The sequence below is a fragment of the Hemiscyllium ocellatum genome, chromosome 31 (genome assembly GCF_020745735.1).
Source record: "Hemiscyllium ocellatum isolate sHemOce1 chromosome 31, sHemOce1.pat.X.cur, whole genome shotgun sequence".
In the NCBI taxonomy this organism is placed as follows: domain Eukaryota; kingdom Metazoa; phylum Chordata; class Chondrichthyes; order Orectolobiformes; family Hemiscylliidae; genus Hemiscyllium; species Hemiscyllium ocellatum.
The window spans coordinates 12,583,071-12,606,401 of NC_083431.1; the positions used below are offsets into that span (position 1 = coordinate 12,583,071).

The window sequence follows — 23,331 nt, forward strand, 5'->3', positions numbered from 1 at the left end:
ATCCTGCGCGAATACGGGTTTTATTATATTTGATGTTTATACATTCCGAGCATGTAAGAGACTTAGGTATACACTCTGGTTAGTTATAGGTTAGATTAGTAGAAAGTTGAGGGTTTTTTTTCTTTTTTCGTTTCTTTTTTTTTCTTTTTTTGTTTTCTTTCTCTTTTCTTTGTTAAATTATGACTATTGTATATATGATTTAATTGTACATCAATGTTTGTATTTGAGAGTTTTGTTTATTTTTGTAAATTTGCAAAAATGTTAAATTTCAATAAAAATATCTACAAAAAAAAAAGTTGATAAAGGGGAAATCAATGGTCATATTCTATTTTAATTTGCAGACAACTTTTGATCAGATTCATCAAAGCAGGCTAGTTAGCAAAATTAAAGACATGGGATATGAGGTAATGCACTTACATGATTAAAGGATTAGCTAACAAGCAGAAAACCTTAGGAATAATTCCATCGTTCATTCTCACATTGGCAAACTAGTGGGGTACTGCAAAGATCAATACATGGGCTCCAGCTGTTCACAACAGCTATCAATGATTTGCATATGTGGATCAACTACAATATTTCTAAACTTGCAGACAATACAAAGTTTAGCAGGTGAGTACAGAGTAACCTCGATTATCCAGCATTTAATTTTGGATTATCCAGACAAGATTGCAAAGTCTTGATGCTTGGCTAAACTGCATTATCTGACATTCGATTATCCAAACAAAATACTCCTCGACCGTGTCGATCAGATAATCGAGGTTCCTCTCGAAATGGGCTCTTGTCCATGGCCGATTGAACATAATGTGGAAAAATGAGAAGTTATCCACGTTGGGAGAAGGAACAGATGCACTGAACATTTCTTAAATGCCAAGGGTGTTATTTAAATAGTGAATAATTTGGAAATATTAATATACAAAAATATACATCACAGTCACCTCACAAGTTAGTCAGTAAAGGCAGTGTGCAGGCACAGCAAGCAGTTGGAGAAAATAAATAGCACAGCCTTCATCACAAGAGTTTGAATAGAGGAGCAAGGATGTCTTCCTATAGCTGAAAAGTGCATTGTGAGGTCATATCTAGAAAATTGTGCACAGTTTTGGTCTCCTTATCTGCTAACAATCTTACTTTTCAAAGTATAAAAGCGAAGGTTCACTAGACTCATCTCTGCAATGGCAGATTTCTCATACAAAGAGAATAGGCTGGCTGGGTCTGTACTGATTGTTCTAAACTCCAATGAGAGATAATTTCAGTGAAATGCGTAACATTGATACAGGACTCAAGAGACTGACTGCAGACATATTTCACCTGGCAAAGAGCCCAGAACAAGGGGTTACAGTCTCAGGATACATGGCAGACCATTTCAGACTGAGATAGAGAAAATTCTTCATTCAAAAGGGTAGTGAACCTATGGAATTCTGTATGAGAGAAGGATGGGTGGCAACATCAATGAATATGCTTCCACTGTTTCGTCACAGAGCCTCTCAGCAGTCGAGCAATGGAATTGTCCCCTTTGCCGATGGTTTACAGTTTAGCCCCTTGAAGTGCGGGGCTCTCTTCCAGTATTGCTGTTTTGAACAAGGAACTAGGTAATGAGCTCTCCACCTTCTCTTGCTTAATTAAATGTTGAATTTCTATAATCACATTTCATTATTTAATCCCTCCATTTCTTCAGTTATTCTATTGCTCTCTTCTGTATCCTTTTAACTAATATACCCTTTTTGTTAAACTGCCGATACCAAACCTACACACAACTAACTGCAGTCACATGAATTACTTATGAAATTGCAACATTCTCTCTCTATTTTGGCCTCAATATTAATCAAATGCCTGATCAGTTTCACTCACTGAGTCTGGGCATTTATATGATTGCTTCAATTCCTAGTCACCAATCATCTCAATTTCTTCCCAGATTGAGTCCTCAAATTCAATACTTCATATTTCTCACATCTTTATGTTCAATATTAAGTGCAAATCTGCCTAATACCTAATTTTATCTAAACCCTCTTGCAGCTTTCAATATTCAACTTTATAGTCTCACACCTTCATTAGCTTCTGAGATTCCACAAACTCAACCATTGCACTGCCAACATTTAAGATATGAAACAAATCTCAACAAAGGTCCAGTGGAACCCCGCTGCTAGTTTTCGCTCAGCTAATGATAATCCCATACCAACACTGCAATAACAAGGAGAGGTGACTTGTGGTGAAGTTAATATATTTAAATTAATTCAAGGAATTCATGGTATAAAAAAATCCCAATTCTAGGATTAACCATAATTGAAGAAAATTGGTCCAATTCTCAGTTTTTATCAATGATTCCAGAAAGATTTCATGAGGGATTATTCAATTCATAAAGTTATGCAATTTGAATGAACTGAGAATGGGCAGACATTTAGTCAGACATTTACTAAGTGACAAAATGAAGTAGCCAGGATAGGATTCCTTGTTTGTTATTCTCATGAATGGACCCAGTTAGTTAGTTAGTCACAATGCTATAAAGCAGTTTAATTGGATGCATGGAATAATTTTATTTTTGAACGTTAGATCAGTGAGGAATGCAGCACTATGATTATGCAGTGGATACAAAACAAAGCATTAAGAAACTATTTGGTGCATTAAGTTGGAAAATAGAAGGAACATCAAATGATAATTAAAATTGTAAACATTTACAATGAAAAGATGCAGTGTGGCAATTTCCCCACATAAATAATTTATTAGTACATGAATTTTTAACCTTTTTGGAGTGTTGATTAGGATAAGAATGCAGTTTCTCTTGCACATAACACTCTCCTTATTTACTAATGTCTGATCTTACATTTGTCATTCCTAGCAACTGGAGGACAAGCATGAGAATCATGCATCTAAAGTGGTTTCTCTTTGCACATTGCATTGGCATACAGGGACTAAAAGGTCTCTATGTTTTAGGCCATCCCCCTTCAAGTAACCAAGATAAGAATTTCAAATATTCTGTGTACTGCTTAATGCAGGTGGTGTTTCCAAACAAGTCCACTTACCCACTGAGAACAAGGCACCACATTAGCTAGAGCCATTGCAATGGGCAACTCTCCCTGATCTCCCATCATGGTGACCAATTCCACAAGTCTTTCAAACCGATCTGCCAGTACGGTTTCTGCAAGTGTGTCAAATTCTGTTCCCTGCTGAAGAATTTTAGTTAGTACTTCCATGAATGTGGCTCTTGTTTGAAGATCTTTATGGTATCCCAAGCCTAAGTACAGTCAAATGAAACAAATGAAGTCCAATGAGGATTGGGTTATATTTGGGTAGGAAAATTAAAACTTCTTGAAACGTTCTTATTGAAATGCATTAACTGAAAAATTATTTTCTAAAAGCCATTCTTCTCATACACAGGCTAAAAATCCTCCATCAACTGGCTGTAGAAATGAACGCTGCAAGTGTCAGGACGAAATATGAAGGAGTTCAATTCTGATTTGATTCACATGTTTCTAACCAAACAAGCACCTCCATACAACTATGCTCTGACTAGTTGTCCGTAAGAAATGGTGAATGCTTTCAGGGGCAATAATAAAAATAAAGGAGTTCTGCTCACCTATGGAATGCATGAGTCCACTGTCCACATTTGCATTGAGGAGGTTGGACATAGCAAGAACAGTGCAGTGCCTGAGTGATGCAAGGCGGCGTGACATCCCTCGCTTTCGTCCCCCTGTTTGTGCTGTTTCCTCTTCCACTTCACTGCAGTCATTTAGCAAATTCATGAAAAGAGTAAAGTACCTAAGAGAAAACAGTATTGAGCTGAGCAAAAATGTGTTTGAACATTTTCTCTTAAATATGCTCATTCATATGGGGCAACTAAATCATCACAGTTCGGATTTCTTATTGCGATCTCCTGAACTGGACTTACTTGAGGAAGAGTTGCGATTTAGCCTCCATTAGTTCAACACCATCCCCCTCTTCTGGTTGCAAAGGTAGCCCAGCAAGCAATGATACCACGGCCTCCATGCTCGCCTGATCAAGGTCTCTGTCGACAACATTCACAGCAAAGGCACTAATTGATTTCAGTTTTCTTTTCAACTTCAAATAGCAATTATCTTTCCTTTCTACTTCCAAGTGTTTTTTTCAAAACAATACAATTAGATCTAAGGGCTCATACAAAGTTCACTGCATCAATATCTTTAAAGCAAACTTAAATGGTAATTGACTAAAAAACAACAGCTTCTCTATACTTGGGGAAAGATTTCCACAACATAATATGTGAAACCATAAAATAAAGCTACTTTCCATAAAGTGATGACGGTTTTGTTTCATGATACATTCAGTAACAATCATCCCAATCCCCTAATTTATTTTATCACATTGAGAGAAAAGATGCAATTTTGAAAACTTGATCTAAAGAAGAATTAAGAGGATTTCAAAAATTTGGGCAGGCGTTAGAACACAAAAGTGATGAAAAGAGGATCAGCTGCCCTTTTGAACTGGGCGCTGGTGACAAAGTGAAATACAGCTGGCAAAGTAAAAGTGAAAATAGTAGATAGATAAAGTAAAATAAAGCAAACTATAAATTTGAAAAAAAAATGAACTTAGAAGTTTGAAATGCTTCATGTTAAAGATATCTGAAGGGCCATTTCTGATAATGGACTGAGCATGTGTTTTATTGTTTGCTTGAGTGACCTATAAAGAAATGCAAACTATTGCTCAAACAACTTAAAACATTCAATTAAAGAATTACTTTGAGACACTTAGTTAAGATACATTAAAACTGCATGACACTAGTTTAAAATTAAGTCACCAGTGAGGCCAGAGAATGGAGTTTTTAAACCCTCAACACTAGATGTGTAAATCAATAAAACAATGAATGTGATAGTGGATTGTTTAAAACATAGCCAAATGCACAGGTATTTTATAGTGGAACTGAAGGTGACAATGGATAATTCATCTGATAATATTTGGTGTCATAATAGAGCTGGAGTGGTGTTGATGGCAAGGGCACAACCATTTGTATGAGGGCCAGAAACCTGGATTGAACAGAGGTTTGAATGAAAATACTGCACACGTTCTACCAGTCAATTGCTTTTGAAACTGGACTGCAGAGAAACACAATTGAAGAGCATTCAACTATTTTGAGTTTGTTCTACCATTCTGATCTATACTTAAACAAACCACTTCTCTTATAATTTGGTCAGATCGATGAAATGAAGAGGCTCAAATATGACAAGGTTTTTATTCCTTACTGCAGACCTTATTATATTAAGACACTTATCATTTGCTCTTAACAAATGCAGACAATCACTTCAAGAGTAAAAGTTAGTATCTTAAGAAATTGTTGTTTGGGAATATTGAATGGAAAACAAAACTGATCTACCTCGTTAAGCACTTCACATCATCAACAGCAGCCTGGTTTGATGTTCCCATAATCCAATCAGTCAGGTATTCCACCATCTTATTCCTGGGTTAAAACAAGTAAACTAAACACCATATTGCAAACATGGGTTCACAGCATCAATCCCCCCACCCAGTTAATCTCCTAATTTCACATGCTGGTGTCACACATTGGATTCACGAGGAAGAAATATTAAGGTTACCAATATCCTCACTTACATCCTCACATCAGTATACTCTATCATTCTAGGTCACTTTTGTCTTTCCTGATCAGAAGAGTATCTGTAATGAAATCCTCACCTAAATTTCATCTCTTGACAGAAGGAGAGATCATCTCGCCTCTCCATCATTACCTCTACCAGTTGACAGAGCTTTGTTTTAATCTGAATCGCATGGACCGTGTTCCCAAGGACACGCACATATCTGCATTGAAGATCACAAGAGGATAAGGTGAAGTCATGCAAATTGAACTTTGCGAATTTATTTTTCTATCTACTTGGTCTGTTGAAGTTGAAGTTATTCAAATGAATAAAGTAATGCCAGGCAGACCAGACAGATTAGTCGGCCCATAATCTCATAATGCATTTGAAATCAGTTGGCAAACAGCAAAACAGTTTAAATCCACATTTTTTTTCTCTATCTGCTAGACCTCAAATGTAATGCAAATTAAGGTCACCCAAGTAAAGGGTGTGGCTGACCGAATACTGTGGTCAGAGCTTTTGCGATCTCCATCAGAGCTTCTCAGAGCTCCACTTGTGGATAAGGTGACTTGCTCGATTTCAGTGATGTCAATATCTCGAACATCTTCACATCTATTTTTTTCCTATTCAACATATGCTCCCCTCATCAAAACCACCAACTCCATAGCTGCAGTTGTGAAGGAAGTAGTACTCATTCTGTACCTCAGTCGGGTCTCTCCCGCCATGAGATTTCCTTTCCTATCCCTTATCAGCCTCACCCCTTCAACTACTGTTCTTTAATTACTTTATTTTTTTAAAAATAGTATTTAACATAGAGGGATAAACTATTTTAATATTTGCTTTGCACTCTTTATCCTACTCTAAAATGTACCCAATACCTGAAATTTGCTTTCTTAGGTTTGCCAATTATCTGGCATTTGAGAACTGTGGCTTTGGAATGGCCCATCTTTGTCCTTTCAGGACCCAAAATACCTCTGCCTTGAAGATCTGCTTTTGCTTATTATTTGCTTTTCTGGTCAATCTTTGTGCACTGCCAATTTTGGTATACATTCTTTTATTGATCAGACAACTGACTACAGGAGTTGGAAGGTCATGTTGCAGCTGTACAGGTCATTCATTAGGCCACTTTCGGAATATTATGTGCAATTCTCATCTCCCTACTATTAGAAGGATTTTGTGAAACTTGAAAGGGTTCAGAAAAATACTTACAAGGATGCTGCCAGGGTTGGAGGGTTTGAGCGACAGGAAGAGGCTGAATAGGCTGGGGCTGTTTTCTCTGGAGCATCAGAAATCAAGAGGTAATCCATAGAGGTCTATAAAATCATGAAGGGCATGGAAGGGGTAAATAGACAAGGTCTTTTCCCTCTGTGGGGGAGTCCAGAACTAGAGGGCATGGGTTTAAGGTGAAAGGGGAATGATTTAGAAGGGACCTCAGGGGCAACTTTTTCACACAGAGGATGGTGCATGTATGGAATAAGCTACCAGAGGAAGTGATGGACACCAGTACAATTACAACATTTAAAAGGCATTTGGATGGGTATATGAATAGGAAGCATTTAGAGGAATATGAGCTAAGTGCTAGCAAATGGGACTAGATAAATTTAGGATTTCTGGTGAGCATGGATGAGTTGGACCGAAGGGTCTGCTTCCATGCTGTACATCTCTATGACTCTACGTCCCTTCTCAAATCAAAAAAAATCTCTTTTCCAGTTGAGTATTTCCAAATTGGAACTGATCCAATTCAAATTCAAGGGAAGGACTTTTCATACTGTTTATATGTACTAAAAGTACACAGCTTGGATTGGAGTTGCTGTGAAACCATTCAACCTCCGAACCTTGCACTCTGCCCTGCACTCATACTTGCATAATACCTAGGTAACAAGATAATTGAGGAAGCCATTGTGTCAACCCATATAGCCTGTGTCTTGAGCAGAAAACTGGAGCACATGTTCAAAATAAAAAGCCAGAGGAGAAAGAATCTCATACCTAACTAAATTTAGCATCATGGTCTCAATGCTGGCCTGTCCCAGATGCTCTGAACTGCCATCAGTGTGATTATCGAGTAGGTTCTTCATGATTGCTATAGTTTGCTCCACAAATGGTGTGTTAGTATCATTCAATAACACCTGTATGATAATTCAGATATATTTAAGGGAGTAATGTTTCATTTAAAGTACAAACTATTTGAAACACTTTAGCCGAATATAAATGATAAAACACAACTCTGGTCCATTACTAAAACAAAGAAATTACCAATGTATCAGAAATATGCAACATTTGACATACAAGACATGAGCATCAACGTATATTTTAACAGCTCTTCTGTTAAACAGTGCAACCATATACAACAGTATGCTTCATTAGGATAACTAATCACATCAAAAACTGAATTTACACACAACACCCCCCAACCACCACAAACTGGAGTAACACAGCTGATACAAATTTGCATACATTTTAATTTGAGTGTCATTTAACAAAAGGTTCAGTAGGCTAATTTACTTGAAATACTCACCTGCCCCTGCAAGTCAAAAAACCTGCTGATGCAATTTTTCAGCTTATTGAAGAGCATTGGGTAAAGTACAGGGCTCAGTTCCAATCCAACCAAGTCCTTAATGTTAGTCCTAATCTGCAGCCCTACTTTTTCATGATTGCACACCATCAGCGTGAGAAGCCGTTCCAAAAATTTGCTGACTGGAGTCTCTGCATTTCCTTCAGTCGAGACCATAGATATCATGGAACCCTTCCTTTCCGTGATTGGCCCCATGGGTGGGCTGTACGTAACTAAGTTTGGATTAATGCGATGCTGGAGACAGACACCTCCTATTGCACACAAGAAGCCTGTCATGTTAATCCATTCCTGAAGAGAATCGGTGTCTGCCAAGTCTATCGAGCCACCTCCACTTACATGTGACATTCGGCGCTTCACAATCGTCTTATGAAGGCTTTCTGTTACCTGTATGTGGAAGTATGTGTCAGTGCATATCAATTATTAACAAGGTAAATAATTCTACATGTACAACAGAACCAATAATTTAATAGAAAGGTCTTTGACAAGATAAATTCATAGCATAAAAATGCAAAACAAGTAAAGCACAAAACAGCAATGAGGCAATCTAATAGAATACATGGTAAATTGGTTGAGGTGTGAACAATCATAATAGCAGAAGAGGTAGTGTTTGGCAAACTAATGGAGCTAAGGATAGGCAAGCCTCCAGGCCTTGATGGAATGCATCCCAGGGTACTAAAAGAGATGGTGGGAGAAATAGCGAGTGCACTTGTGGTCATGTTCCAAACTTCACTGGACTCCGGGGCCGCTCCAGCAGATTTGAAAACAGCAAATGTGACGCCACTGTTTAAAAGTGGATAAGTAGACAAAATATGGGGAATTATAGGCCAGTTAGCTTACTTTTGGTGGTGGGGAAGGTGCTGGAGTCTATTCTCAAGGAAGAAATAGCAAAGCAATCTAGATAGAAACTGTCCCATTAGGCTGACAAAGCATGGGTTCTTAACTAATCTTTTGGAATTCTATGAAAACATTACAAGCAAGCTGGACAACAGGGACTCATTGATGTGGTGTACCTAGATTTCCAAAAGGCCTTCGACAAGGACCCGCCCAAGAGGCTGCTGCATGTTACGGGTAAGGTATTAGTATAGGATTGGTTGATGAACAGGAAGCAAAGAATGGAGATAAATGAGTGCTATTCTGGTTAGCAATCAATAGCTAGTGGTGTGCCTCAGGAATCAGTGTTGGGACTGCAAATATTTACAATTTATACAGATGATTTGGAGTTGGGGACCATGTGAAGTGTATCAAAGTTTGCAGATGACATTCAGGTGAGTGGTAGAGCAAAGTGTGCAGAGGACTGTGAAACTTTGCAGAGGAACTTAGATACTTTGAGTGGGCAAAGGTCTGGCAGATGGACTACAGTACAAATAAAACGTGAACTCATCCATTTTGGTTGGAGTAACAAGAAAAAGGATTATTAGTTGAACGGTAAAAAGTTACAGCATGCTGCTATCCAGAGGCACCCAGGTGTCCATGAATCATAGAGGCTGAGTCTGCATGTACAAGTAATTAGGAAGGCAAATGGAATTTTGTCCTTCATTGCTAAAGGGATTGAGCTTAAAAGTAGGGAGGTTATGCTGCAGCTGTATAGGATGCTGGTGAGGCCACACCTGGCATACTATGCAGAGTTTTGGTCTCCTTGTTTGAGAAAGGATGTACTGGCACTACGTGGGGTGCAGAGGAGGTTCACCAGGTTGATTTCGGAGTTGAGGGGGTTGGCTTATGAGGAGAGACTGAGTAGACTGGGATTATATTAATTGGAATTTAGAAGAATATGGGGGGGGGGGGAATCTTATAGAAACATAAAATGATGAAGGGTATAGGTAAGATAGAAGTACAAAGGATGTTTCGACTGGCAGGTGAAACTAGTACAAGGGGGCATAGCCTCAAAATTCGTGGGAGCAGATTTAGGACTGAATAGAGAAGACACATCTTCACCCAGAGGGTTTTAAACAGCTGGAATTCCGTGCCCAGTGAAGCTGTTGATGCTACTTCAGTAAACGTTTGTAAAGCTAAGATAGATTTTTTTTGTGAACAATAAATGAATTAAGGGATATGGTGAGAAGACGGTAAGTGGAGCTGATACCATGAAAAGATCAGCCATGATCTTACTGAATGGTGGAGCAGGCTCGAATGGCAGATGGCCTACTCCTGCTCCTAGTTCTTACGTTCGATGTAAACACTGGGATGGAAGGGCCACCCATTGTTAGGCACTCCCAAATTGTGTTCCTGCAGAAATTTATGTGGGATCTCAGCTTTTCACTATTTCCTGACTCACATTACTTTTGTTCAAAGAGTAAATGATACCCAAATTTATAGATGATATTAACCATCAACATATTACGAAGAGAAGAATTTCAGAAGGATGGATAAAACACACCAACAAACATCAACAGTTGTAGTTTCACACTGAAGTGTCAAATACTGTGAATGCAAGAAAGGCAGATAAACAAGTGCACTAAATGTCCAAATGCAGCAAATTTGGGAAACATATCCACATTTGGGCTGACAAATGGCAAGTAACATTTGTATTACACAAGTTTGCATCACAATGACCATCAGCAACGGGATAGAATCTAACAATCGCCCCTGACATTCAATGCCATTACCATTGCTAAACCTCCCAGCATTGATGATGATGTGGAGGAGCCGGTGTTGGACTGGAGTGGACAAAGTTTTTTTTAAAAAAAATCTCTCAATGCCAGGTTATAGTCCAACAGCTTTATTTTAAAGTACAAGCTTTCGAAGCGCCTGTTCCTTCATCAGGTAGCAGCGCTCTGAAAGTTTGTACTTCCAAATAAACCTGTTGGGCTATAACCTAGTCTTGTGTGTTTTTTTAACTTTGTTCTCCCAATATCAACATCCTTGATGCCACCAGTACTCGAAACTGAACTGGACCAGTCATGTAAATATTGTGGCTACAAAAGCAGGTCATAGGTTAGAAATTCTGTGGTGAGTAAATCACTTTCTGACTCCCCAAAGCCTGCCCACCATCCACAACGTACAAGTCAGGTGTGATGGAATAGTCCTGACTTGCTTGAATGAATGCTAAAGGCACTCTGGCAGCTCAACATCACCCAAGGCAAAGCAGTCCATTTGATTTGCACCACATCCACTAACACAGACCCACTCCACGACTAATGTCAGTAGCAGCAGTGTGTACCACTTACAAGTGGAACTGCAGAAATTCACCAAAGGTCCTTAGACAGCACCTTCCAAAGTAACATCCATTACCACCTAGGAAGACAAGGACTGCATTTGCATGGTAACACCACAACTCTTAAGTTGCCCTGCAAGTCACTTACCATCCTGGTTTGGAAATATATTCCCACACCTTCAGGAATAACTTAGTCAAAATCATGGAACTCCCTCCTGAATGACATTTTGGGTTCTCCTACACTAAGTGCATTTGAAGGGCATAGTAATCTCTTGAATTAATATTTAAAAACGGCCAAGTTATTAAAAAAGATTTTGGCAGCTGGGCTCAAAAGCCATTTTGCAGTTGGAGAAAGCCATTAATAAGCTACAACTTCATAAATATGAAAAGAAATTATGTACAAATACTGCTCTTAAAAGCAAACAAAGGCAAATTGAGTGCTGTTTAGATTTAAGCACTTCACACTGAAATGCAAGAAATTAGTCTTGGTAAAAATGGATAAGCTTCAATTACATTCCCCAGTAAATAGGAGCAGAAAGAATGATCTGAATGAAGAGTGAAAATATTGTAGGATGTGACATAATAAGTGATGAAAGACTTTGACGTTTGGGGAAAGCCAAAACAAGAGAATGCAATGTTAGAATTAACCCAATTAAAAATAAAGCTTAAAAAAATTACATCATGGATTATTAAGAGATGGTAAACAATGCTCCAAAGGGAAACTGATTTAAATATTGAACAGAAAATGTTGAAAATGGAAAAATCAGAAAACCTAGATTCCAGGTAGAGTTGCCTGGTCAACAATTAGACAGCAGGGTTGAAGGTACAAATATCTACTCCTGGAAATAACTGTTTCCTTCCACAAAGTTTCTGACGTCAGAAGGAATGGAGAGGTTCAAGTGGATAACTACTATGGAGAATTTCAGCGGATTTGGCAGATGTGGAAAATTAACTTTTTGAATCCAGTACAACTCTTCATATTCTGAAGTCATATCAGATGCAAAACTTAGCTCTGTTTCTCTCCCTATATATGCTGCTATACCTGCTTAGTTTCTGCAACATTTTCTGTCCTTGTTTCAGATTTCCAGCATCTGCAATCGTGTGTTTATTACAACAAGAAAGTATTTGAAATCTTTGGAATGAGCGCACAAAATACTTCAAACTCAACTTCATGGAGCAAAATGCTACTTGCCCCTCTGAGACAATGAGCGCAAACCAGAGGATAAAACCCAACGCTCTCATCCTCCAAAAATTAGAGATCATTGATTAATAAGTATCGCCAGAACTCAATTGTGCTTTTACCTTACCACCAATATTAAACCATTCAGGAAATAAGAGCATGAAGTTCTTAACTGCATGAGCACCCACTGAACATGAGCTCCAAACAGACAGTCAAAATGCCAGTTATGTCCAATCCAGTTGACCTCAGATCTCATTGATACCAACTATTCAGAATCTGTGATCAAGAGACTTCATCAACCAGAGAAAATTTTCCCTCATTTGTTATTCAGTGCAAGCTTCACAAGTTGGTCTATGAATGTTTATTTTCATGCTAACCACTCATGACTAAGTTAAACACTAAAGTCTAAAGTCACTGGAATGTTCTGAAACAAACAGCAATGAAACATCATGGGTTATTTGAAAGATGGGAGGAGGAAGAACGAGCTTGATAGCTTCTCAAAGCCATGAATGGCTTCACATTGGAGATAATTAAATTGTTCTACAATGAAAATTTGACTTTCCACACAAAATGCCGAAACACAAACGGCATGCTTATTAACACGTTGGAAAATAAGACACTCTAATAAGGACCAATATGGTGTTATTAGGTGTTAACAGTCTCCAGAAACATCTTTTTCAGTTTTGGTGGATTATGTTCTAATTAAGTTTGGCAAGAATTTCTGTTGGAAAGAGAATACTTTTTCTGGTTTTGGCACCAGAGTCAATATTAAATAATCCCATAGAAAAGGGAAACTGTCACAGATGCGAAATCTGAAATACAAACAGAAAATGCTGAAATTACATGATTTTTTTAAAAAATTAACTCAGCAGATGTGGGCATCACTAGCTGGGCCATCATTTATTACCCAACCCTAACTGCTCTTAAGATAATGGTGGGCGGCCTTCTTGAAGACTTCAGTCCAGTATAATTGAGTCTACAGTCCATCTATAAAAGGAGGAAACATTCCCCTTACACAGATATTGCCTGACTGGTTGACCATTTCTAACATTTGGTTGACATTTCAATATTTCCACGTCAGTTACATTTCCACGTTCAATGTGCCAACTCAATTTAACATGAACAGCATGATAGTATCCCTCATTACTTCAATCATTTAGCATTATCATTACCAACAGCATGACGGTATCGCTCATAACTTCCATGATCACTGCTATAGCAGAGATGCTAAGTCACTTTTTTTTTTCTGATAAATGCATACATGTACAATACCAGTACTCAAGTTTACCTGTCCATCTTCAATTTTAGTTTTAGGGTAGTTGAGAATCAACTTAGTGGCATGATCCCACTTTGTGTATGTGTCTTCCCAGGCCTAAAAGGAAAATAGCAAAAACTTTACATAAGGAAAAGGAACTTGCATATCTGCAGACAAAAAAATGGTCCAATGGTTTGGGCGGTGTGTGAATACCTTAGCTACGCCTCCCCTCACTGCCCCTCCTGGAAAAATGCAATCAGTTACTCCCAATCCCTCCGCCATATCTGCCAGGAGGAGCAATTCCATTCTACGACATCGCAAATGGCCTTCTAATTCAAGGACCGCAAATTTCCCTCCCATGTGACCAACAATGCCCTTCAGCGCATCTCCTCCACTTCCCACACCTCTGCCCTTGAACCCTACTCCTCCAACTGCAACAAGGGTAGAACCCCGCCCCACCTCCACCATTCCACTTCACTAATCTCCAGATACAGTGCATTATCCTCCGCCAATTCCATCATCGATAATCCGATCAATTATCCAAATTTCAGATTGTCCAAACAAGATCTCACGGTCCCGTAAAAACGTTATCCGAACAGTTATCCAAACACTTCCCGCCCATCTTGTTCAGATAGCTGAAATTGGTCTTAATTTCCCTCCCACCCCATTCTTCATTCCGCAGAGGCCATTCCCTCCATGACTGCCTCAGTAGGTCCACATTCCCCCACCAACCCACCGTCCACTCCTGCTCCTCTCCCCCTACCTCATTCCAGATTGAACCCTCCAATTCGGTATCGCCCTTTTGACCTACCCTACCTGTCCATCTAGCTTCCCATCTATCCACTCCACTCTCCCTTCCAACCTATCACCATCACCCCGCACCTACATCTACCCATCATCTTCCCACCTGCCTTCCCCCCCCCCACCCTCCAAATTATCTCTCAGCTACACCCCCTACCCTGCTCCCCATATTCCTGAAGGAGGGTTTATGCCAGAAACATTAATTCTCCTGCTCCTTGGATGCTGCCTAACCTTCTGTGCTTTTCCAGCACTACACTTTCCGACTCTAATCTCCAGTTCTCACTTTTCCCCAACCTATCATTCAGGTCTTGCCACATACGGGTACAGACTACATCAGTTTCGAAGGCGTAGAACTATGCTGACCATAACACCTCCACTTCCAAACACATGATGGAAGACAGGTAATTGATAATGCATTTGAAGATGGTTGGGCCTAAGACAACACCCTGAGTAATGCCTGCAGTGATGTCCTTCGCCGAGATGATTAGTTTCCAACAACCATAACCATCTTCCAATGTGGTATGTATGACATCAACCAGGAGAAACTTTCCCTCCCATTTCCCATTGACTCCAGTTTTGCTCAGGTTCCTTGAAGCTCTGATCAAATGTTGCCTTCTTGTCAACATTTGTGAACTGAATTCTTTTGATGATGCTTGAACCAAAGTCGCAATGAGGAGAAGGTGAGAACTGCAGACACTGGAGATCAGAGTCAAGATTATAGAGTGGTGCTGGAAAAGCACAGCAGGTCAGACAGCATCCGAGGAACAGGAAAATTGATGTTTCTGGCAAAAGCCCTTCATCAGGAATAAGGCAGGGAGCTTCCGGGTTAGAAAGATAAATGGGAGGGGGGTGAGGCTGGGGAGAAGGTAGCTAAGAATGGAATTGGTGGATGGAGGTGGGGATGAAGGTGATAGGTCGAAAAGGAGGGTGGAGCAGATAGGTGAGAAGGAAGATTAGCAGGTAGGACAGGTCATGAGGATGATGTGAGCTGGTAGGTTGGAACTAGGGTAAGGTGGGGGGGGTGGGAATGAAGAAACTGGTCCAGTCTACATTGATGCCCTGGAGTTGAAGTGTTCCAAGGCAGAAGATGAGGCATTCTTCCTCCAGGCGTCGGGTGGTGAGGGAGTGGCAGTGGAGATGGTCCAGGATCTGCATGTCCTCCGGGTGGGGGGGGGGGTGGGGGTGGGGGAAGAGAGTTGAAATGTTGGGCAATGGGGCAGTGGAGTTGATTGGTGCTGGTGTCCCCAAGATGTTCCCTAATCCACTCTGCGAGAAGGTGTCCAGTTTCCCCAATGTAAAGGGGACCACATCGGGAGCAATGGATACGATAAGTGATATTGGTGGATGTGCTGGTGAAACTTTGATGGAAGTGGAAGGCTCCTTTGGGGCCTTGGATGGAGGTAAGGGGGGAGGCGAGGGCACAGATTTTGCAATTCCTGCGGTGGCAGGGGAAGGTGCCAGAAAGGGAGGGTGGGTTGGTGGGGGGGGGGGGACATGGACCTGACCAGGTAGTCACGGAGGGAATGGTCTTTGTAGAATGCAGATAGGGGTGGAGGGGGAAATGTATCCTTGGTGGTGGGGACTTATCTTCTGCCTCAGAACATTTCAACCCCAGGGCATCAATGTGGACTTTACCAGTTTTCTCATTTCCCCTCCCCCCCCCCACCTTACCCCAGTTCCAACCTGCCAACTCAGCACCATCCTCATGACCCTGTGCTACCTGCCAATCCTCCTTCCCATCTATCTGCTCCACCCTCCCCTCTAACCTATCACCTTCATCCCCACCCTCCATCTACCTATTGCACTTTCAGCCAACTTCTCCTCAGCCCCACTCCCTCCACCCCGGAGGCTCCCTGCCTCATTCCTGATGAAAGGTTTTTGCCCAAAACATTGATTTTCCTGCTCCTTGGATACTATCTGACCTGCTATGCTTTTCCAGCACCACCCTAATTTTGACCAAGCAATGAATCAGGAGTCAAATGGATTCAAACTATTACCAACTGTATGTGTCTTTAATAGAAAGCTAAATGACCTAATTTTTCAGCAAATAATGTATACACAGCATCTTCAAACACAAGTTAAAATTTGTTCTTCTGCTGAAATGCACACATTGGAAAAAGACAACCTACATTACCAATACCAAGTAAAGGAACATTTGAAAATTTACCTCAGTGTTTCCTGCTGTTGGATGTTCTATCCTCCTGAGTAACGCCATCACCCGTTTCTGAAGAGCTGCGCGCCCTATTGTTTAATATCATTTTGAGTATATGAGAACAAAGAATCAATCAAGAAAACAAAAACAAATGCACATTAGTCATCAACATGGACCAGATTTGTTTTAATGACTACTTTAAAGCTGATTCTTGGCAAATGAAATGATTAGATTACTTACAGTGTGGAAACAGGCCCTTCGGCCTAACAAGTCCACACCGACTCGCCAAAGCGCAACCAACCCGGACCCATTCCCCTCCATTTCACCCCTTCACCTAACACTACAGGCAATTTAGCATGGCCAATTCACCTAAACTGCACATTTTTGGACTGTGGGAGGAAACCGGAACACCCGGAGGAAGCCCACGCAGACACAGGGAGAATGTGCAAACTCCACACAGTCAGTTGTCTGAATCGGGAATTGAACCCGGGTCTCTGGCACTGTGCGGCAACAGTGCTAACTGCTGTGCCACCGTGCCGCCCATAGGTAGAACAGGTAGAACATTGTAGTCTGGCTACTGGTAGCTTCTGTGACAAGCATTTTTGTTCGTTTTAAGATACAGACCATTTACATTGGAAGTAAATAAATAAAAGATGTAGTGCTGCCAACATGTACATTTTCAAACGAAACCTAGTGTCACAAGAGAAAATCACTTTAAAAATTAAGACAATCTGATCAAATGATATTAAAATATGGTTGACTTGGGCTTTATGATGTTTTTCTTTCACATCAGGACCCTGAACAAAATCCAGTATAGACAAGCAATCCCCTCAATAATTATGCTGCAAGTTGTAAGCCAATGCCATCTCAACGCATGTCCACAGGAAAAATAATTTGGAATTTTCAAAATTTTCTAATTATGAACTGCTCAAAGGGAAAATAGGGATGTTGCAAGACTAGGGCCGCTCTTTTAAGTTTGGTGTTATTTTGAGACTACATCGCACACACATCATTTGACTCAAATTGCCCTTGTTACCTCTTAGAATCGACACAAACGCACAGCCCATCTTCATTTAACCCTATCACTAAACAAAAGTCTATTGTTTCAACATATGTTAATCTAGCTTTTCCATAACATATCAATGCTATTCACTCAACTAATGCTGAAAATAACAATTTTTGCATCCTATCCAATCCAAGTTTCTCCTAAATTCTCCATTTGATTTAACAATCACTGCCTCGACTTGTACCCCCCCAGCTTTGGTTTCTCTCAGATTTGGAATATCTGATCTTGATACTTATTCCATTGAACATTTTCAAAATCTTCCAAGACGTTCCCAGGTCACCCCCTTGTAGTGGCTTATTTTCTAGGGAAAGAACACCAAACTGGTCAGCCTTTGCTGCTAGCTATGTTTACCCCTTTCCAATATCATCCAGATGAATCTTTTCTCATTTTGCAGACTTTCCGTATCCTTTTCACAGTAACACCAACACATCCACATACAACTTCCCATCTGTAGTGTAACCAAGACTAGATACAGATTTTAAATAGCTTCCTTACTTTTCAAATTGTTTTTTTCTAGAAATGAATACCAATGATTGCTTTCCAATTTTATAGGATGGGCTTTAAACTGTTCATCTTTTTGTGATTTACTTCTAACCACTCCTCGATCCCTTTCCTCTAACTACATAATCTCATTGTTCAATCCAGTAAAATGTACATAAAACCAAGATTGAAATTAATTTGTCAATTATACATTTAGGCTTCATGTTTATTTTCTTTTTTGAAATATTTACCAATTTTACATCAGGCACAAATTTTGAACTTGCATTTCTGATTCCCAAGTTGAAGTCATTTACATTGTTGTGGACCAGAGTAATCTCACCATTACTATCTATAAAACACTATTTGCAACATTTTGCCAACTTGGAGTCCGTTCTTCGTTTTCAGTTCTGTGACCAACCCTTTGACTACTCATTCCAGAGCCACATGCTCTAATTTTAGTTATGACTCTCCAATTCAGCATCTCATGAGGGAGACTCTTGAAAATTCAAATGACATCTTCCCTATTAATCTCAGCTACATTTCCTTGTTTTCATGAATTCAATAGGGTTGTTCCTTCCCTTTTCAAATTCAGTGGTACAGACTCCATGTACTATATGATTCCATGTAACAACAAATTATTGGGAAGTGTAAAACATCCTGCACACTATCCAAGAGTTTCCTTTATGCCGTACTCATTCCATTCAGAGACAATGTGATGCAGTTTGCCATCTGATGTCACTTTTCTCTCCAAATTTCACCAAGCCAAAATTTAGAAAACCAGTGGGATGGGGAGAGGAGGAGAAGGAATTATGTGAAGTAAAATAAAGAAAGGTATTTTGGGCGGCACGGTGTCACAGTGGTTAGCACTGCCGCCTCACAGCGCTAAAGACCCGGATTCAATGCCCACCCCAGGCAACTGTCTGTGTGGAGTTTGCACGTTCTCCCCATGTCTGTGTGGATTTCCTCCAGGTGCTCCGGTTTCCTCCCACAGTCCAAAAATGTGCAGAGTAGGTGAATTGGACATGCAGAATTGCCCATAGTGTGAGGTGAAGGGGTAAATGTAGGGGAATGGGTTTGGGTGGGTTGCTCTTCAGAGGGTCAGTGTGGACTTGTTGGGCCAAAGGGCCTGTTTCCACACTAAGTAATCTAATCTAATCTAAACTATTCACAACCCCTTCCAGTTTAAGTCTTAACTATGAATCCCCATTCTTGCCTTACTGCCCAAAATGCTACTTTAAAGATAGCACATTATATAATGCCAAAAGATCCAAGACTGGTCACCATAAAAGCTCTCAAATTTTACTGCAAGTTATTTGGAAAATAAGAGTGAGTATAAACGCTAGTGCATTAAGCAACATTCTGGGTAAGAAGTCACAAAATTCATAAGTAGTTACCCGTTGACATCATGTTGCTGACTGAAGCAAACTCCATGAAAGTATTATAATTCGGCAGGATGCTCTGGACAGGCACATCATCAACTCCACACCTGATATCAGCTTCCTCACAGAGGTGCCGAAAACATGACATGGACACAAGGACAGCTTCAATATCTGGACTCCACAGGAACATATACAGAGCCACTTCAAGCTTTGTCTGTGCTTGACGACAGATGGGAATTCCACTGCCAAGTGTGGCGTTCTCCTGCATTCAGAAAAGAGAGTTTACCAAATAATTAGTTGCCCAACTGACAAGATAATTGTTACATTTTATAAACTCAATTATTGCTGTGATATGTGGACTTGCCTTTTGTTAAAATTTGTGATATCTTTTAGATAATATCCTAAGATTGTTTACATTCCAGTCATGTTATGATGCATCTGTTCATAAGATTACAAGGCCGATTATGTATAAACGCAGCAACACAAGAGTACTCTTAGCCTCCCGAAATCAGATTACATAGTCAAGCTACTCAAATCATCTTCTCCTTAAAATGCCTATTTCAATCAAAGCATAAAAATTCAGTTTTGTCCTTAGCTACTTAAGTAATTCTTCCATTTCATGACTTAAGTACTTAAGGATTCAGATTCATGACTCAAGAAGACTGAAGTGCTTTCATTCTTTTAATACCTTAGGATTGTTTGTAAAAGCATCAGTCTGCAAAAAAGTAATGGTGATTTATTAAAAAAATTCAGAATTCATCAGATAAATCTCCAACTAGCAGACCTTTACAGCTAGGGTCTGGACCAATACTGCTACCTCACAAATGGTCAATCACATGAGCAAATCCCTCTCTGCCCATTTTACAACACTGCAGAGTAGAACTTGGCACAATTGCACTCAGCATTTCTCAAATGGTGTCAATCTTAACTGTCATCTCAAAAGCGCAAAACACACTTAAGAAGGGGCTCTTCAACCATGTAGCATGTCAAAAAAATTACTTTGCCCATCAACACATTCAAAAACAAATTACTTCATGCAACAGAAAGTAATGAACAACAAGAATCATAGACCACAACTTGGGAGTGAAAATATGTGCATTGCTTTATCGTTAAATGTTTAACTGTTAGTTGGCTTACTCAATCTAGACTGTTTGAAACTGAGCCATCCCACATGAAGAATCACCAGCATGCTTCCAAATTGCTTGCCTTGTGGACATAATTATTAGCACCTTCACTCAAGAAATGTTAACAGAAGAAACACTTCTATACCACTACATTGAGGTACTTAGGTGGCAGAGAGTATTTCAATTCCAGTTTACTTGTATTACAGTTTTTATATTGAAAAATATTACAAATATCTATAAATATTTGCAGGTGAAACTTTACATCTGTCCAATGGAAAATATTAGGATTCAATACAAGCAAAATTTTGAAATAATACGGTCAGGAAACAACTTTGCCAATGCAAGCAGGGCAAGTGGATGAAGGATTGAGGCAGAATGAGGGGAGACAGGAAAGAATGCACCTCAGCACATTAGCCCCGAGTCCTACTCTCTGGTTAACCATTTCACATTGGGCTGACAATGCCCCACAGATATTCTTTAATGGGTTGGTCCTACCGTCAGCAGAATATGGATATGTAATGACTTCAGGACGAAATAAATTAGAATAACTGATCTCTTGCAACAAGCTACTGTGGTACTCAGTTAGCAAAGAGTTAACATCTACTCGAAGATGGCAACAAAATGATACATGGACACCTGAAATGACTTTGCCTTTTATTGCACTTGGCACAGTCAATATACTATAAAGTAATCAATTGTACAGGAAGTGTATTGAAATATTTTAGAACTACAATAAAATGGTGGAAATGCAGAATAGTTAATTGCTCATTAAATTTCACTTAAAAAAAACAAATTTTCATTTTTCAGCCATAATGCAGCAAATAAAAATTTCATAAATTAAATGAGCACATATCCTTTCAAAGGTTTCACAATCCTGTACAGAAAGCAAACTGAAAATCACAAGCATACAAAGCTGTAAAACATTGTCTTCACATCACAGTTGGCATACTTTGTGCCCGATATTTGTGTGTAAAAACTCAATAATTACACTCAAGGGAACCCATTTTTCAACTTTTAACTCATTCCAAATCAAGTTAACATCAGTTTATGTTTGCTATGGTATAAATAGTCTCGACCCTTTTATTCACGATATTATCATGCCATTGAAGAGCAAGTTTCACACAATCTATGGCAATCTTCCTCTTTCCTAAGGAAGTTGAAAATTATGACCAATACTGTGGTTAGAGGGATCAAAAACAAATTGCAGGCAAAACTCAGCAGGTCTGCCAACACTTGCAGAGAAAAAGCAGAGTTAACATTTCAAGTCCAATGATCGTTCTTCAGAACTGGATTTGAAACGTTAGCTCTGCTTTCTCTGACAAATGCTGCCAGACACACACAGTTTCTCCAGCAATGTTTGTGTTTCAGATTGCAGCATCTGCAGTTCTTTGTTTTATTTATGTCAGGGGGATATAGTTTGAAGCAGTTTCTTGTTTTAAAAGTGGAGGTAGAAGTAAAGAGGCATAGGGACATTGTTAAAGCTATTCATCATGCAGGATGAGCAACTGACACTGGAATCCATCAGGGAAAGGGCAGTGAAAGAGAAAAACTGGAAACCAATAAGGGTGAAGGATGAGCAAGCATCACCATTCATATTCTACAAGCACCCTTTAAACTGAACAGCGTGAAGTAATATACTCCACCTATTCAAAGTTGTGTGGCAATTGACACAGCAAAGGAAGAGCACTCCTAGGTATTGGCTGTAAGTGAAGATTTCATGCAAAATGACCATACTTGCATGGTATTTATACCTCAAAAATGTCTTTGAGCTGTTCAGGTAATATTTATTCTGGAGGAGGAAACAAGTAAGTTTTCTCACTAAAGATTTCTATCTTTTAAAACAGATGTTCAATTTTTCACAAGTGCCACATAGGAATTTCTGAGGTTTAACGCTACCTTGTTCTTCAGCAGAAACTTATTCCGACAGATTAGAATCTCCCGCAACCACTTGAGAATCTCTGTGCTGTTCAGCATCTGATGAGCGATCAATTTTTTACAGATGAAAAATAGAACCTGAGAGCTGTCAACACAAAGCAAAACTTATCATAAACAAGGTTTGTTTGATAGCTGGCAGTTGTGGATGGAAGCATAACGGTTCATCAGAGAGGAAAACTTAAAAATACAGAAATTGTGGGGGTTGGCAGGACCATAATTGAAGTTGGTATAACTTCATCAACAATCCATTACAAAAGTTCACCCTTTCAGGATGTCCAGTGTAACCTGAAACTTGATTTTTCTTGACCATTTGAGAATTGAGAGGGAACAGCAAGTTTGCTATTCACAAATTATATCCCCTCCTTTCAGTTAAATCTGGAGGACAACTTCTAGACTTGAACTGAACTGTAACCACTGCCTCAAAGTTGCCAGGCAGGTTAAAAATGGAAAGTGCACCCAAAACAGGTCAGTTCTTTTAGCTGGGCTGGATTAAATACTTTCAAAGTCTGAAAGAATAAAATAGAACAAGGACAAGTTTGATTTTTGCAGCTAAAACTAGTTTCCATCAATGCAAGAAACAATTTCTGTGCCTTGCAAGCTGTGTCATGAAAGACATACACAAAACAATTGTTCTAGACGTATGTGAACTGATTAGATACACTGGAATGCATTCATTAA

At 39.5% G+C, this 23,331-nt stretch overlaps 1 protein-coding gene across 6 annotated transcripts in view; it reads right to left on the minus strand.

Moving 5' to 3' along the window:
• nf1a (neurofibromin 1a) overlaps nt 1–23,331 on the minus strand; it is a 323,930-nt gene that overhangs the window by 197,835 nt on the left and 102,764 nt on the right. For all 6 annotated transcript variants that reach the window (XM_060848387.1, XM_060848386.1, XM_060848383.1 and 3 more), the window contains exons 16-26: nt 22,615–22,738; nt 19,610–19,856; nt 16,685–16,758; nt 13,750–13,833; nt 8,071–8,511; nt 7,542–7,681; nt 5,656–5,778; nt 5,339–5,422; nt 3,881–3,997; nt 3,569–3,750; nt 3,015–3,226 (exon numbers count right to left, since the gene is read on the minus strand). In XM_060848387.1, the coding sequence (XP_060704370.1) occupies nt 3,015–3,226; nt 3,569–3,750; nt 3,881–3,997; nt 5,339–5,422; nt 5,656–5,778; nt 7,542–7,681; nt 8,071–8,511; nt 13,750–13,833; nt 16,685–16,758; nt 19,610–19,856; nt 22,615–22,738 (1,828 nt within the window). The remainder of the gene's footprint in view (nt 1–3,014; nt 3,227–3,568; nt 3,751–3,880; nt 3,998–5,338; nt 5,423–5,655; nt 5,779–7,541; nt 7,682–8,070; nt 8,512–13,749; nt 13,834–16,684; nt 16,759–19,609; nt 19,857–22,614; nt 22,739–23,331) is intronic.